The 16,705-nt window shown below is 41.6% G+C and overlaps 4 protein-coding genes across 4 annotated transcripts; all 4 read left to right on the forward strand.

Annotated features, from left to right (window-relative positions):
* The first annotated feature begins 2,974 nt into the window (after positions 1–2,974).
* Positions 2,975–4,499, forward strand: BCR41DRAFT_343870 (hypothetical protein). Its single transcript, XM_022022374.1, has one exon. The coding sequence runs from the start codon at positions 3,102–3,104 to the stop codon at positions 4,293–4,295; it is 1,194 nt and encodes a 397-aa protein (XP_021886343.1). The 5' UTR covers positions 2,975–3,101; the 3' UTR covers positions 4,296–4,499.
* A 977-nt stretch (positions 4,500–5,476) lies between these two features.
* Positions 5,477–10,479, forward strand: BCR41DRAFT_376205 (PMR1-type calcium-transporting P-type ATPase; the record flags this gene model as incomplete). Its single annotated transcript, XM_022027028.1, has 9 exons — positions 5,477–5,767; positions 6,852–6,916; positions 7,515–8,149; positions 8,308–8,489; positions 8,601–8,738; positions 8,778–9,060; positions 9,182–9,541; positions 9,642–9,779; positions 9,902–10,479. 9 exons carry the CDS (start codon positions 5,477–5,479, stop codon positions 10,477–10,479), a joined length of 2,670 nt encoding a protein of 889 aa, XP_021886344.1.
* Positions 10,480–10,898: 419 nt separating this feature from the next.
* Positions 10,899–14,942, forward strand: BCR41DRAFT_417814 (hypothetical protein). The gene is made up of 2 exons (XM_022029546.1): positions 10,899–13,390; positions 13,503–14,942. The coding sequence occupies exons 1-2, from the start codon at positions 10,982–10,984 to the stop codon at positions 14,910–14,912; spliced, it is 3,819 nt and encodes a 1,272-aa protein (XP_021886345.1). The 5' UTR covers positions 10,899–10,981; the 3' UTR covers positions 14,913–14,942.
* A 136-nt stretch (positions 14,943–15,078) lies between these two features.
* Positions 15,079–16,536, forward strand: BCR41DRAFT_343873 (synaptobrevin-like protein ykt6). Its single transcript, XM_022022375.1, has 4 exons — positions 15,079–15,139; positions 15,428–15,562; positions 15,880–15,962; positions 16,066–16,536. Exons 2-4 carry the CDS (start codon positions 15,459–15,461, stop codon positions 16,470–16,472), a joined length of 594 nt encoding a protein of 197 aa, XP_021886346.1. The 5' UTR covers positions 15,079–15,139; positions 15,428–15,458; the 3' UTR covers positions 16,473–16,536.
* Positions 16,537–16,705: the final 169 nt, after the last annotated feature.

A 16,705-nucleotide genomic window follows, 5' to 3' on the forward strand; every position in this document is an offset into this window, starting at 1 on the left:
GGTATGCCATGTTCTACGGCCAATTTAAATTTCGTCAAGTCCCCAAGCTGATCATAAGGAAAAGTCTGTTGCTAACACGGATGCCGCCCCAGATGTTCCTGTTCTAAGAAAACCAGTCCCCTAGTCCTCGTTTGTGTATGACCCGGAGAGGGTCCCTTATAAAGTCTATTTCTAATAAATCCTCACGATCTCGTGGGTCCCAGTTATCAAAAAAAAAAAAAAAAAAAAAACAACAACAACCTTGCTCTTGTTTGTGCACGCGTCGCCGCCTACGAAGGCTTAATGCAACAGCTTTGGCCTCTAGTCACTGCAAACAACCCATCCTCGTCGTCATTACTATCCTCTGTATCTGTCCGTAATGCGGTCAAGAGCGTTCCACCCCAAAAGTTCCTACTATGCTTTTTGAAAAATACCGATCCTACAAGGGGCAATGGCATAAATTGATCTATTCACGTGTCTGGTCTCCTTTAATTCCCCATCATCTATTTAAGTAGTTAGAGCATTATTTATTCTGCCCCCTTTCACTACTGCAATACGGTATCCCTCTTTTCACGTTGTCAGTTTGCAGGTGAACTTTCTCCTCATTCCCGTATTATTATCAACCATTATCTAGCAGCAGCAGTATTATTAGCATGTAATACTAAGTCCGACTTTTTTCCTTTCGGGTTACCATTTTGCAGTGCGTCTCTAAGGGTTGTAATGTTTGCCTTTGTACTTTGTGACCTCGTTCTTGTTCTTGCGTTTTAATCATTGTTCGGAAATAATTGTTTTAAGTGTAGATACACAACAATACAACCTCAACTTGCAGAACTTTGGTAAGGGTTCTACGACTTACAACCGAGAGACTTCCCATGTCAAGGTCTTTGTTATAACATATATATATATATATATATATATAACCCACTCTATGACCAAGAAGTGATGGAGCCTCTCTGGGCTCCACTTGAAACGAATCCTAAAAAGAGATCAAGCGTTTTAGAAAAATATCCAATGGTCCTGGGATCTTTGTCGGAATTATAGTTCACGCCCTTGCTGAGAAATATTTAATAAGGATGGATCCTTAATGATTCAATAAACCAGAAGGCATTTCAGGAGGGAAAAAAAAAAAGGATGACATCCATTGTCCTAGTAAACGCCCATTAAGTCTCGCTCAACATCTTGTGAACCAGGATGCAAAGACTGATTGTAACGAGCATTATGAGGCAACACGAGTATGACCTGGAAGCTACAGATGTCTCTCTCATAGATCTGTGTAAATATTTTTAAGAATATCGTTAAGATAGAGATGTCGTCCAGAGCTTTGATAACATCCTAAAAAAAAAAAAAGAAAAAAAAGAAAAAAAAGGGGAGAGTAGGTCATGCATAGGAGTGTGGTGTGTAAGGTAGAAAACCTCATTCTGATATCAACGTTACACATGTAGTTTTTTTTTTTTTTTTTTTTTTTTTGGGCTTATTTGGGGTCTCCAAAGAGTGGCGAAGCTGGGCGTGGTATTCTTTTATTCCACATGTAGATTTTGTTGGCCTGTAAAAAAAAAAAAAAAAAAAAGAAAAAAAAAAAAAAAAAAAAGCTACATGCCAGGGTTCAGTGCTTATATGAGACGAGCTATCAAGGAGGCCTGATGTGACAAATTATAAAAAGAAGCTGTTTGTTATTTTGATGCAGCAGAGATATGAAGACATTTGCTCGGGGGTTGGGTTGTCGAAAGCAATTTCTTCCGACACAAATCAGATGCGCAAGTCATTCATATGCATGCAAAAGGAGGAATAAAAAACCAGTGCGCCCTGCAGCCTTTTTTTTTTTTTTTTTTTTTTTTTTTTTGGAATAAAAGGAGTCTTTTTTAGAGATGATAGATAAATGTTACGAAAGCTGCTTTTTTCTTTTTTTTTTAAGGCTTTAGAGATATACATGTAAATGTATAAATGGAGCAGATGCTTAGAGATTACAGCAAGCCAAGAAAGATAAAGGGTCAAAAAGTTGATCTTTGTTTGCATGCGACTGTACAAGTATAAATATGTATGTTTATATATTAATGTTATACTTATATATTAATGTTATACATTTGTATTACCGCCACAACAGGTCATAAAAAGAAAAATGAGTCGCATGGAATTCCAGGCACAATGGAATAATAAAAAAACGAAAAGGTCAATAGGTCAAAATACACATACACATTTGTGTTCAATTGCTCACAAACTCGCGTGAGTGTAAGGATGGTGAGTGGAGTTGAAAAAAAAAAAAAAAAAAAAAAACCAAGTCCGTCCTATAATTAGAAGAGGTCCACTTCATTTCACTGCCTCCTTCTTTCCCCTAGAGCCGACTATCCATTCCCATCCAAAGTTCAAGATCAAGTCCAAATCCTAACAACAAGCCCTGTTTGTCAGTTGCTTGAACACATGTATGTACATTTATTGTGCTGTATGCAGTATTATTACATGAATGCTAGATGGGCGCTGCTTGTTTTTTTTTTTTTTTTTTTTTGGTCTGTTGGCGCAAGGTTTTTTTTTTTGCTCTCATCCATTTTTCTGCTGTTCCTTGTCGCTAGTCTGGATTCGCACTTTTGTTTCGTTGTGGCATGTTATCGAATGGGCATGTAGATCCAGTCTAACTGTTTCTTCTCTTTTCTCCTTTTCTCTTTTTCTTTTTTTCTTCATCATCATCATCTCCATCACACATTCACATTTACACATTCATCATCTGATTTACACGCACTTTATTCAACTTTTTTATTTTTTTTCCACCCCTTTTTATATATAAATATATATATATATATATATAAAGCAGTGCGTTCGTGTATATCGTGTGTGTATTGTGATTGTCTTACTTTATCTCTATTTCCATCTCCATTTATCCTCGGTAACGGTTCCGTCATTTTTTTTTTTTTATAGTTATCAATTCCCTGACATAACAACCGACTGCCACTTCAGTTTCCATTTTCCCGTACCCAATCCCACTTTGTCGCTATTTTTTTTTTTTTTTTTTTTTTGGATTTGTTCCTGAACCCGTCTTTTACTTTTTAAAATCCCTATACTTCCCTCCCACCCTATCAGCAATCAGGCCTTTTCTTTCTTTCCTTGACTTGCAAAGGTTCACAAGCTCCTTGATGGTATCATTCTTCACAGCCACTGCACCAGGTGCAGCACGAAGAAGGCTGTTGGCCTTAGCTGTATTCGCCCTTGCTCTCTTTTCCTCAATACCGACTCTCGTTGACGCAGCCAAGGGTGAAACCATCACCCTCTCCTTCCTCGATGAAGCTGGAGCTGTCATCAGTCAACAGACTATACCCTGGGCAGAGTGTACAAATATCGATACCACTCTACTACAACCCACAGGCGGAGCTTATGCCTCTGTCTCCGCTTCGGTTGACCATGCAGCACTGAATCTCTATTCCTACCCTTACTGTGCAACCCTTTCGGGGTCTGCAGTCGGCAGATGGAGAAATGCAGGTGATTTAAAAGACATGATTGCTATCCGTTGGGAAGGTATTGCTAACGATCTGGCCCCTGGTACAGAACGGACAACAAATTTCCCACCAGAGATGGCGGTTGCGACTCAAGGCCCGGATCCTGATGCTGACCCTATCCTTTGGGCCCCCGATCCCGAAAAGGGTAAACTGGTAGTTGGACTGGTGGCGGGAGTATTGGCTGTGGGTGTGCTCATTGGTGTGTATCAGGTCTATAAAGCAGCACAGTATGTACCACCACCCAAGAAGCCAAAGAAGATTACGTTGAATACAAAGAAGATCAAAAAGAAGGATGCGTACTATCGTAAGCCCGCTCCTGCTCGCCCTGTGTCCTCTGGAGAAGATGATAAACGGTCCTTCCAGAGATTGGAGCATAATGAGTCACCCGAGCCATTGTTGAACAGACCACAGATGATGGAGCGTGGAGGAGGTCCATTTGGAGGTAGCAGCCGAGATAGCCAGTATTCAGAAGCGGCAACGTTTGTAGATTGGGGTCAACAACAGCAGCACCAGCAGCACAACCCTGCAGTATCCATTGATATGCGAGAGACATCCTATAGCAATAACAATAACAATAACAACAACAACAGCATTGCCACTAGGTTGTCTCCTTTCCGGGATCAGCATAGACCAGCGACAGCAGAGCTGATCCAGTTTGATGGAGTTCAAAGCAGTGACAATACGAGCAACCATAATAATAGCAACAATCGTGGTAGGGGTGGTGAGGTACTGGTTCCAATGCACACATTCGAAAACAACAACGGCTACAGTAACAACAATGGATATAATGGCCGGTCGGCATATCGAAGGTCGAGTAGCTCACGCTCACGATAGAAGAAAAACGAAAAAAGAAAAATAAAAGAGCAAGGAACAAGAGAAATACCAAGACCGACAGAGAGATGAGATGAAGGAAGGCCGCAGGAAGAGAAGAAGGAGAGATTGAAGCATGACAAATAACCAAACGAGTTTTGATTGCCCTCTCCTTCTTTTTTGTTTCATTATACTATCGTTACTATCTACAATCATATAATACATCAGTCTCTTGTTCTTTATATATATATGATGATAATGATGACAAACACGGGAAGGCTATGCAATTCGCCATAGATGTATTCAAAAGAGAAGAATAGGTAATCAAGTGGATCAGAAGTGTGAGCTGCACACTTTTTGCCAGCCTTCTTTCCTCTGTCTCTTTGTCATCAGGAAAGAGTCCACGGAAAAGTTTTTTTTTAAAAAAAAAAAAAAAAAAAAAAAAAAAAAAGATTGAATCTACAACAAGAAACGTTGCAGCATGCCAAGTAAGCTACGGTTGCGAGGCGAGATTAAAAGAAAAGAAGGGAGAAAAAGACATAGTAGGACAAGGCAGATAGTTCAGGATGGTATTGAACTTTTTTTTTTTTTTTTGCTTGAGTGGATTATGTGTTCGCCACATGTATTTTTGGATGTGGACTGCACATGGACAAACATTTTAACTTACTGGTATGCAGGAGAGTTCTCTGGACGGCGAAGCGAAATGGGGAGAAACAGATCTGGAATGAATTGGTAGGGATTTGTGCATACATGTTCATATTAGCAGCTAACAGCCAGTTGGATGACAATACGCGTGTCATGTTGTAGCCAATGCCATTGGCAATGTCCATGTATGAACTGTTACCATCGAACCTTGCTGTTTCTTTTTTTATCTTACTCCATCCACTAATCTTTATTTTTTTTATTTATTTATTTTTTTTTTTTTGCTTCCTAAACACTTGAACAAACCATTCAGAACAGGAAAAAAAAAAAAAAAAAAAAAAAAAACAGCACCTCTCTTTTTCTTTCTTTTCCTCGCTTGTCTTCCCACTTCTCCTCCTCTCTACATCTTTTGTGCCTTGTAGATCCCAACATTATTCTTTGCTGAGTCCAAATACTCATATTCATACTCATACCCATACTCATATTCTTACATCCATCCCTCCTGGGGGTTGCGCTCGATCTTTGTGCACCTATTTAATACACAGCTAGAACGAATAGCGACCATGACTACTACAGCTACTGTATCGACACCTTCAGCCTCGTTCGCCCGTCGTACTGCAGAGGAAACCGCAATCCAGTTGGAGACCAATAGTGTCAGTGGACTGACAACACAGGAGGCAAACAACCGTCGGCTTCGCTATGGGCTGAATGAGTTTGATGTAGAGGATGAGGAGCCAATCTACCTCAAATTCTTCAAGAGCTTCTATGAAAATCCTCTGATCCTTCTCCTGCTAGCCTCAGCAGTTGTCTCCTTGGCAATGGGTCAGCACGATGATGCCATCAGCATTACTTTGGTAAACAACAATGCATTCTTTACATCTCTTTCATCCATTGCTCACTGATGATGAATATGATTCCGAAGAAAGAAGAAAAAAGTCTGTGAAGAGAAAAAGAGTTTATTACTTATTCATTTGCTTTATTGTTCTGATTACTAGGCTATTCTTATTGTTGTAACAGGTAAAGACATTTTGTCCATTTGACACAAGTTTAATTGATCACTATTCAATGTGGAGAAAGACGATAAAAAAAAACGAAAAAAGCAGACCGGATTAGTAACCATCCTAAACGGCAATCTAAGGATTGATCGGGAAAGAAGCATACAGATACAGGGGAGAGTAAAAAAAATTGCAATCTTCAGTGGCAATCCTGCTCTGCCCATTGAAAGGAACGAGTGCTGTTGGGAAGCATTGAAAAAAAAAAAAAAAAAAAAAAAAAAGAGAGACGGTCTGTCACCAGCATGAACAGATGGCATGTTTAGTAATGCACTTGATCCATATCTGGACGACAAAGGAAAGCCTCAGCAAAATGACATTGGAGTCTTTAGGAGGGCCAAGCTCTTTTTTTTTTTTTTTTTTTTTTTTTGGACGACAGTTGACGATTCAACTTTTCTGCCTTTATCATTACCCCTGGCGTTAAGAGACCTTGAGGGTGATTGGCTCCTACCAGTATATTTTTTTTTAAATGTTTTGTTCTTCGTGAAGGAATTATGTGTGGAGCTTTATGGTACACAGCTTCTTGTCCCTCGAATCCACAAAGAAATAACGTTGAGTGGGAGAATGATACGTGCATTTAGGAGGCAAAAGAAGTTGATGTTCCTATCCCTTCCTTTCTCTTTCATTCGCTCTCTTTCTCATTCTCCTTGGTCCATTATTATTATTTGAGTTGAGTTAAAAGAGGCGAGAATGAAGGACGCTAAACATGCTTTTCTGTTCTTTCTCCTTGGATGCCTTTTCTTTTAACTCCACTCGATCTAAAATGGGGATCGTGCATCTGCGATGTGCATGCAACTCAAGCTTAAAAAAGTTTACTGACCTGCAACTTTTTTTTTCTTTTTCTTTCTTTGAACGATGTCCAATTGTAGTCGCGTTTGTACAAGAGTATCGGTCCGAAAAATCGCTCGAGGCCCTGAACAAACTGGTCCCTCACCATTGTCATGTTATTCGGTAAGTCTTTGCCCCTTGTTTTTACAACCCATTCTCCGCTTTTGTCTACAAAGTTTAAAAAAAAAAAAAAAAAAAACCTAGTTTTTACAGAAACATTAGTGCACTTTTTTTTTTTATGATCCACTCCCGTTATCTTTTATATCTATTGGATACATTATGCCATCTTTTTTAAAATGTAACCTGTACACCATTCTGCGAGAAGGAGAAGCAAGTATTGAAGTTAATTCAATATAGGCTGTGTAATACAAATTGGTCTTTTTACATTTTGACGTAAAAAAAGTTACATGACAAGCGAAAACGTTCTGGATGTTTTTGTAATTGGACGATATGCTACGGGACAGAGGAAAAAAAAAAAAAAAGAGAGCCCTGCATGCATTGCATCTTCTTTTGCGATTCGTCCGATCCATCTCTGCAACACAGTTCAGTGGTTCCCTACTCTTTTTCCTTTTTTTTTTTTTTTTTTTTATAGAATTTCCTATCTTGTCAGTAACGAAGCTTTATGACTATTTGCCCCAAGCGCTAACTTTGTTGTGGCTCCCCGGCCCTTTTTTTTTTTTTTTTTTTTTTTTTTTTTCTCTCTTCTCATTGCTGGTCATAGCGATGATACTCAGACGTCGACATTGGCTAGTCAATTAGTCCCTGGAGACTTGATCAAGTTTGGCATTGGAGATCGTATCCCAGCGGACTGTCGTTTAGTGACAGCTATTGATCTAGAAATTGACGAGTCCAACTTGACAGGAGAAAACAAGCCATGCCGTAAGCAGACAGATGCGATCACTGAAAATGAATATGCAGAGCTCTCGATCACAGAACGAAAGAATATCGCCTACATGGGAACATTGGTCAGGAATGGACATGGAACGGGTATTGTAGTAGGCACATCCAAGGAAACAGAATTTGGAGTGGTCTTCTGTATGATGCAGGAGGTTGAGATCCGAAAGACTCCTCTGCAGTTGAGCATGGATGAACTGGGAAAGAAACTTTCGATGCTTTCGTTCATGATCATCGGTGTGATTGTGTTGATTGGATTGTTCCAGGGTAAACCATGGTTGGAAATGATGACCATCGGGGTCAGTTTGGCCGTTGCTGCTATTCCTGAAGGTCTACCCATTGTCGTCACAGTGACCTTGGCATTGGGTGTGCTGAGGATGGCGAACCGTAAGGCTATCATTAAGAAGCTGCCCAGTGTAGAGACTCTTGGATCTGTCAATGTTGTTTGTGCTGATAAGACAGGTAAGAAAAAAGCAAAAGAAATTTTTATTGGACTGAACCATGGTTGAAAAACTCACATTCTCCGTATGATTTCTCCTTTCTCTTTTATAATACAGGAACCTTAACTATGAACCAGATGACGGTGACTAAAGCCTTTACTCTTGCTGAGGGATTCCCAGTGGATCTGAACCAGGCAAAGACTGTGGATGTGGATCTTCATCCTGGATTGCGCCGTTTGCTTCAGGTTGGAAATCTTTGCAATAATTCTTTCTTGGACGAGCACTCCAAATGGATCGGACAACCTACGGATATTGCCTTGATCCAGATCCTCCAAAGCTTAGGACTGACAGATGAGCGCCCTGTATGTTTTTTATGCCCAACACCGTTCTCTTTTATAAAAAAAAAAAAAAAAAAACATGTTTATTAGTTGATATGGCGCTGACCATTTTGTACGTTTCCCTTAATTTGATAGATTTTCGAGCGTATTGCTGAATACCCTTTTAATTCAGACCAAAAGTTCATGCATGTCAAATGCGCGCCTTTACCCGGAGGCAGCCTTTCTGGCCACAAGCAAACGCCCGAACATGCAATTGATCCAACCAATGCCGCAGTGAGCCAAAGCGGATTGCCTGGTATATTTTACTTTAAGGGAGCATTGGAGCCAGTTTTAGAACGATGCGTGAACTATTATAGGAGCGAGAGTCAACATCTGCCGTTAGATGTCGAGTCCAAGGATAAGATTTCGGCCCAGGCAAATGAAATGGCATCCCATGGACTGCGCGTGCTGGCCATGGCGTTTGGTAGTGATCTAGAGAAATTGACGTTTGTGGGTATTGTCGCCATGCACGATCCTCCAAGACCTGGAGTTGAAGACAGTATCCGCACACTGGCTGGAAGCGGCGTCAAGGTGATTATGATCACAGGAGATGCTGGTATGTAACAAGCTTCTTTTTTTTTTTTTTTTTTTTTTTTTTTTTGACTTTCCCCATTAATTTAGAGGTATTAACAAATGATTTCTTTTTTCTTTTCTTTTTCTGCTTGAATGATTCGTAGATGCTACTGCACTTTCAATTGCTCGACGATTGGGATTCCCGATCAACCCAGGCAAATCATCATGCTTGACCGGGGCTGAGATCGAGGTGATGACTGAGCGCCAATTGCAGGATGCTGTAGGACATGTCTCAGTGTTTGCACGAACGACACCTAAGCACAAGATGGCAATTGTATCTGCATTTCAAGCAAAGGGTTGTATTGTTGCCATGACAGGCGATGGAGTTAACGATGCACCAGCATTAAAGCTTGCAGATATTGGTATCTCGATGGGTCGGAGTGGTACAGATGTGGCTAAAGAAGCTGCGGACATGATTCTTGTGGATGATGATTTTTCAACTATCCTTGCGGCCGTAGAAGAGGGTTAGTTTACTTCTCTTCTCTTTTTGTCTATTTTTTTCCCCCTCTTTTTTTAAACAAGTTTAATACTAACAATCACCAATCCTCTTTGTTCTTATTTTAGGCAAATCCATTTTTTATAATATCCAAAACTTTTTGACTTTCCAGCTCAGCACAAGTGTCGCAGCCTTGACATTAATTGCCACGGCAACGCTTTTTGGACTCAACAACCCTCTGAATGCCATGCAGATTCTCTGGATCAGTAAGTTATTGAGGGCTCATATTGCGAATAACACTTGATCTATTAGATTCATTACTGTGATACCATATCTAATTTTTTCTTTTCTTTCTTTCTTTCTTTTTTTTTTTTTTTTTTTTCCGTAGATATTTTGATGGATGGCCCACCTGCACAATCTTTGGGTGTTGAACCAGTGGACGACGATGTGATGAAGAAGCCCCCACGCGCACGCGATGCAGCGATCTTGACACCACTTTTGATTCGCCGAGTTCTGACCTCGGCAATGATTATTGTAGTGGGCACGATGTTTGTGTATGTGCACGAGATGACAGATGGCCATGTCACAGCACGCGATACGACGATGACTTTTACGACGTTTGTGTTCTTTGATATGTTTAATGCATTGGCATGTCGATCTGAAAAGAAGTCGATCTTCAGCGTTGGATTCACGACGAATAAGATGTTTAATTTCAGTGTGATGGGATCAATTCTGGGTCAATTCTTGGTGATTTACATGCCATTCTTCCAGACAGTGTTCCAAACGGAGGCATTAACGCTCACAGATCTCTTGGGAATCACACTGTTGACCAGCTCGGTCTTTTGGGCAGAGGAGGCACGCAAGTTCTTTGGAGTAAAGAAAGGACAGAAGATGCATGGCCGAGGTGCCAACCAAGGATTCCGACGTGTAGAAACAGAGGATGGTGAAGCATTTGAAATTGTTTAAACGAGAGATATTATAGCATAAAAGGATAGCTTTCTAGAAACAGAAACAGGAAGAGAAACCATAATTAACACTTCACATCACTACCATTTCATAATAATAATAATAATAAAAAAGTAACGTGTTGCACAATGGTCAAAGAACCAAGAAGAAAAGTCATGACTCCCCGCTTACACATAAAGAACACAAAAACAAATCCAAACGAACTCTTTCTCCCTCTTTCTCCCTCTTTCTCCCTTCCCTGTCTGTTTTCTGTTTACCCCCTTTTTCCCTTTTTCCTTTTTTCTTCCTTTTTGTGTTCTCCATTCAGTTCTTTCATTTAACATTTTTCATTCGTTGTTACTTTTACATTCGGCTTCGAGCTTCTTATTTCTTTCTTTCTCTCTCTCTCTCTTTTTTTTTTTTTTTTTTTTTTTTTTTTCCTTGTCTTTCTTTCTTGCTCTACTTTGCTGCAGGTTTTTCTTGTTATTGTCAACTGCTGTGTTCAACTAGACCATTCAGAGTCATGGCTCTCACTGCTGTTCACCCATTCAAACAATACTCGCGCGAGCAGCAACAACAGCAACAAAAGTTACAACCTCAGTTCCAGCATCCACGCGACCAAGCTTCTTGGTTAGCGCAACAGTACTCGCCATGGTGTCTACTACATATGTTACTTAAGCATCATCCTAGCCTAGTCTCTACTCCATTGCTAGAGGAACTCTTACCCCCACTTGCACTTTCTTACACCTCTTACTCTTTGCCTCAATCACATTCGCAGTCGCAGTCGCAGTCCCAGGCGCAGTCGTATCCATCGCAGTATTCGCAGTCAAATACTAGCACTACGCCGATACCGGATCATCAAAGTTCTAATCCACAGTCGCCATCCCATCCTGCACCATCGGTCTCTACCGCAGGCACAAACACAAATGTTACCCCAAAGGCAAAGGCTTTCCTATCTCGGTATTTAGTACAGCGGCTTCATTTTGGGTACTATGGGAATAGAGCCAGATTGTCCGAGTCTGCGGTTCGCTATTTGACAGCTCGAGCGCGGCTTGAGTATGGCTATTTTGTAATCCGCGGACGCGCATTCTGGCATGTCACATCAGAGGATTTGGCGGAGGAACATCAACAGGACATGATGAATATTGTCATCCCGGGGGGTGCGACTCCTTCAAAAGTTGATCGAGATGCAAAAGTAGTAGAGAGTGGAGTTGGTGCTAGTAGTAGTCGGTCAGGAGGTTCATCATTAGATCAGCAGCGACAGCAACAGCAACTACCACCGCCGCAGCAACAACGACGGCAACGGCGGAATCATCAACAGCAAGATCTACATCAGCAACACAATCTACAGCAGCAACATAATAATGGACAATCATCGTCTCAAAACCAGCATAATCAAGGGCCTGGTTCCGGACAAGATGGTGCAGACGATCCCAGCGGAAATAAGGATGAAGAGTCATCAGCTGAGACAGTGTCACAACAGGCTGCGTCAGCCCTTCCTAGTAGGAGACGAGGAGGAGGGGCTAGGTCAGGTTCAGGCTCTAGTGGCAGTAGATCTGGTGTAGGCTTTAATGGGGACAATAAGACTGAGATAATGGACGAAGATGAAAGACGGCAAAGGATCCTTAAGAGGAACCAGCGCTGCGAGGAACGTGAAGAGCAATTGTTGATGTTGGAGGCAGTCCGGTATCTAGAGCGGAAACAACCAGAGCTCATTGACTTGCTTATGCCGATACTGACTTCAGCAACAGTTACCAAAGGGATTCAGTCCCAATCATCGTCGCGACCTTCGACAATCTCAGTGATCCCATCATCAGCACCGTCATTTCCCATGGACATATCTGGAACTACTCCAAGCACTTCTATGATGTCAGAGCGGCAGGAAGCAGCCATACAATGGGCGCAAGTTGCGTTAACCGCACGGATGGGCTCGTTGACAGAATTGGATGACGATCTCCTGATCCATATTCCTTCATCTCCCTTTTTGACCCGGCCCTACGATTCCCTTTGGATGAGGCATCTACAGCATCCACCTTCGACAGTACCTCAAGGCTTTATGAAGCCTCTTTCTGAAGCCAGTAAAAATGATCACCCATTGGGGCCAGATGGAGGTATGCGCATGGTTCAGGATGATGCCCGGCTCTTCCAAATTTCCACAGGGATCTTTGATAAACTTGCAACACATCCAAAAAAGTCTAAAAAACCGCCACCCACAATCATCGAAAGTGACCTGTCTTACTCGTCAGGGACAATACGGGACCTGATTTTAGAGTATGGATACATGCCTTTGCCCGAGGACGATGCAGATCGAAAGTTACATTATCGAGGAGGTAGCGACAGAGCTCCCACAGGAGAGACGGAGGTGTTCCCAAGTGATGGGACTCATACGGCCAACAAGCGTAGTGCGAAGGGCCCAGGAACATCAATTTGGTATTTTTATGATTTACAACCTGTAGAGGTTATGGTCGGATATCTGGTCCATCGAGTCCCTGAAGTGTTAGATTTGTTGTTTCAAAAGGGGTTTGAGCTTTTGGCTCGGCCAGAGCCAGGAATGCCAGGCATTTCTCGCGCAATGCTGCTACAGTGCTGTCTACCGGGATTCCATGCCATGCTCCGTCATATCCTTCAACGGCCGTCGGATTCTCATTTAGCCAGGTTATTACCGCCACCTCCGACACTGCCTACAATTGTTCGGACGATCAAAAATGAGTTGATGGGATTTGGTGAGAAACCTAGGCGAATTGAGTTTACACAGCAGGACTTTGCACAGGTTCTGAGGGATGTGCCAGTATTACATCTGAGTGATACATTGAATGTCTTGACTGAGATCGGGATGCAAGTTTCGGTTGTTCAGGAACGGCTGGTCGGACTATTGCAGGCCCCAGGAGGCATTGCACCCGTCAGTGTGGAAAAAGACGCGCTGTCTACTTTGGTAATTTTCTTTACGATGGACACTTTTATACATTATTGGTTCCTTTTTGTTGTGGTTGTTGTGAGTGCTATTGCTGTTACCGTATTCTGACCAATACCATCTCACTTAATAGTTTGTTAACTGTAATCAGGAAACCAAACCTTCGGCGTCTGAATCGCTAATGTCAGCGACGGCGCTTGTTAATCTCGCAATCCAACAATCATTTGAGATCCAGATGGATATCACGGAGGTACGGGATAGAGAGTGGAAACATGAGTTCGAGGAGACAATCATGAATCTCAAACGAATGGAACTGATTGTTCATCCCGATGTCTCGGAGTGGGTCATGTCTCTGTTGGACCCTCGACAATTGGCATTTAAGATTTGTTTTGATCATGCGCTGATGGAAGCACTTTTGGGGATCTCAGAGTGGAATGTAGCACAAATGAGACGGCTCAGGAGATGGACCCGACAACAGGAACAAGAAGCTAGGATGAGAAATACAGGAATGGGACGTCAGTGGGAAGAAGTAAAGCGGCAGCTATTGGTTGTAAAGTATGCTGATCATGATCATTATAATGCTGGAGAGGGTACTGAAGCCAAGAAGAGACTTGGATTGGACATTGAGTGGACCACGAATGACCTGATCACTTTGGCAACATCTACGTTGGTGGCAGAGAAGCCCTTTAGCAAGACATGGTGCGAGATGATTCGAATCAGCGATGACGGATATTTGTTGTTGGACAACGGATTCCTTGATCAGTCACCGCTCCTATTGGATCAATGGACGACGATGATGACGGCTGGAGAATGTTTAAAAGCGGATGATGGTAGTATTTTGCTTGAGTCGAATATACAAATGTATGAGTTTCTGAGGATGAATGCTAAAATTGAAGAGAAGCATTGGATCTGGTTAGCAATGGGGTTAGTGACAATATCATTGCAAGGATCCCGTGTGATTGAGATTTTAGACTCGGAGCTAAACTTACCAAGGCCGGTAATGTTATCGACGAATAGAAGCAATGTTGTAACTAGTGGCGTAAGAGGCTCGGTTCCGGTCAGGATGGCTTGTTCGCCACAGGCCTACCAACTGGTGTGGATGATGGCATTGGCGTATGTACGGCAGTCATTAAATTCATACACGCCATCTCATCCTCCTGCAGTGATGATGCACTCAAACCAGGATCAGCAGCAGCAGCAACAGCAGCAGTACGTTGAATTTGGGACAATTGTAGCTTCGCCGGCTTCTTCAGCAGCAGCATTACAAGGCTCCTCAATCTTCTCACCCATAGCGCTATCAACTACATCCTCACCAGCAGCAAGGGGGGCAGGAGGAGTAAACACAGCCACACCAGTATCGCCTCCATTGTCTCCAGTGCCACAATCAACATGGAGGACAACGATGCGTGGATTGCAGCGGTTCTTGACAACACGTTTAGGACCAGATGCACGGTTAGTGGTCGAGATCCTCTTGGAGATCGAGGCGGACCTTGGGGATGTGCTGCTCGATAGTGAAGAGATTTTGAGGGAGCCACAAGATTAACCATAGGCATTTGCAATTGTAAAATAAAACATAAAATAATAGATAAAAATAAAATTAATTGGGATGTCTGTTCCTTCCTTTTTGGGAAGGTGAAATATGCATTGTGGCTCCGATTTCACTTAATGATGCAACTGTCGCATATTGTTCGTTTTCTTTTTTGTTCTCTACCTTTTTCATTACCATCAAACATTGACCTTACACCTACTCATTATCTCTAGAAACTTGATGTAAGCTTCATGTATATTAAGCTTTTGACTTTACAAAGAAATTTAATATTGGTATAACCACATAGTTTACAGACACACAACACCATGGGGAGATGTGAAGTGTTACTGTCACATGACACTACGAGATTGTGGGTCATCTGCGATCACTTTGACCTTTACCTAATGCTCATTGCTCATTCTTAATAAACCTCTTTCGACTTTCTTTCTTTTCCTTCTTTCTCTTTCATTTCTTTCATTCTCCTCCAAAACTCTTTGTCTTCCTAAACACTTCTTCTTACCCTCGTCCAGTATCCGTTCATATTACTTTCTCATATACATCATGAAACTCTATGCTCTCTTCGTTGTCCGCAACAATGTCAAGCCCGCCAAGACTGTGATTGATGCCAAGGATCTCAGCGGCTTTGGCTTCTTCCAGAGGTCAAGGTAAAAAATAAAAAAAATAAAAAAACATCAGCAAAACCTTTTTTTTAAAATGAAGCTCAAGTCAGGACATCCACTAGAAAAAAAAAAGGAAGGAGGACAACCCATCTTTATCCCACAATACACAACAACACAATGAATCATGGAGCGTTGAAAAAATACTACAGCAGCATCATTTTGGTCACGATTATGTCTATTTATGCAGAAATCAGAAGGAGTCGATAAAAAAAAAAAATACGCAAACTTGCAGGACAACACTGCCAAGGATTTTTTTTTTCTGATATACGTGGCGTTCTATCCTCAATATTTTCTTTTAATAGTGTGGGCGAGTTCATGACATTTATGGCGCAAACCATTGCTGAGAAGACACAGCCAGGGCAGCGTCAGAGCATTGAAGAATCCAGTAATGTATCCTTTTATTTTATTTTATTTTGTTTTTGTAGGCATGAATGATTGCTGATACGCTTTCTTTTTTTTCTCCCATTCGTCCATTTGGTCATTTATAGGCTATGTGGGGCATGTGTATGCAAGATCAGAAGGTGTTGCAGGAGTAGTGGTGACGGATAAGGAGTATCCTACACGAGTGGCATTTGGACTGTTGAACAAAATTCTGGACGAGTTTACGTCCAAGTATCCGAACCCTGCGTTATGGGCATCGCCTGAACAGATTCAATACCCAGAGTTGCAGCAGTATTTGGTCACATACCAGGACCCCAAGCAAGGAGATACGATCATGAAAGTGCAACGTGAGCTGGATGAGACGAAAATCATTCTCCACAAGACAATTGAGAGTGTGCTTGAGCGAGGCGAGAAGATGGAAAGTCTGGTAGAGCGTTCAGATGTGCTGTCGAGTCAGTCAAAGATGTTTTACAAGACAGCAAAGAAGCAAAACTCCTGCTGCGTTATCTGCTAAAAGAAAGAAAGGAGAGTCAACAAAAAAAAAAAGAAGATACATCGCCAATAGTTGGAAAAAGTACAGTAAAAGATACAAATATAAACAGCATTGTTTTGTTGCCAATTTTTTTTTAAAAAAAAATCCTTGATGTCACGCTTATTTAAAGTTTTTATTGGTGGCAAAAAAAAAAAAAAAAAAAAAAAAGCATTATTTTACCATTTCACAATCTTCAACAATCATCAACTTGAACA

The sequence above is a fragment of the Lobosporangium transversale genome, assembly GCF_002105155.1.
Source record: "Lobosporangium transversale strain NRRL 3116 chromosome Unknown BCR41scaffold_1, whole genome shotgun sequence".
Lineage (NCBI taxonomy): Eukaryota > Fungi > Mortierellomycota > Mortierellomycetes > Mortierellales > Mortierellaceae > Lobosporangium > Lobosporangium transversale.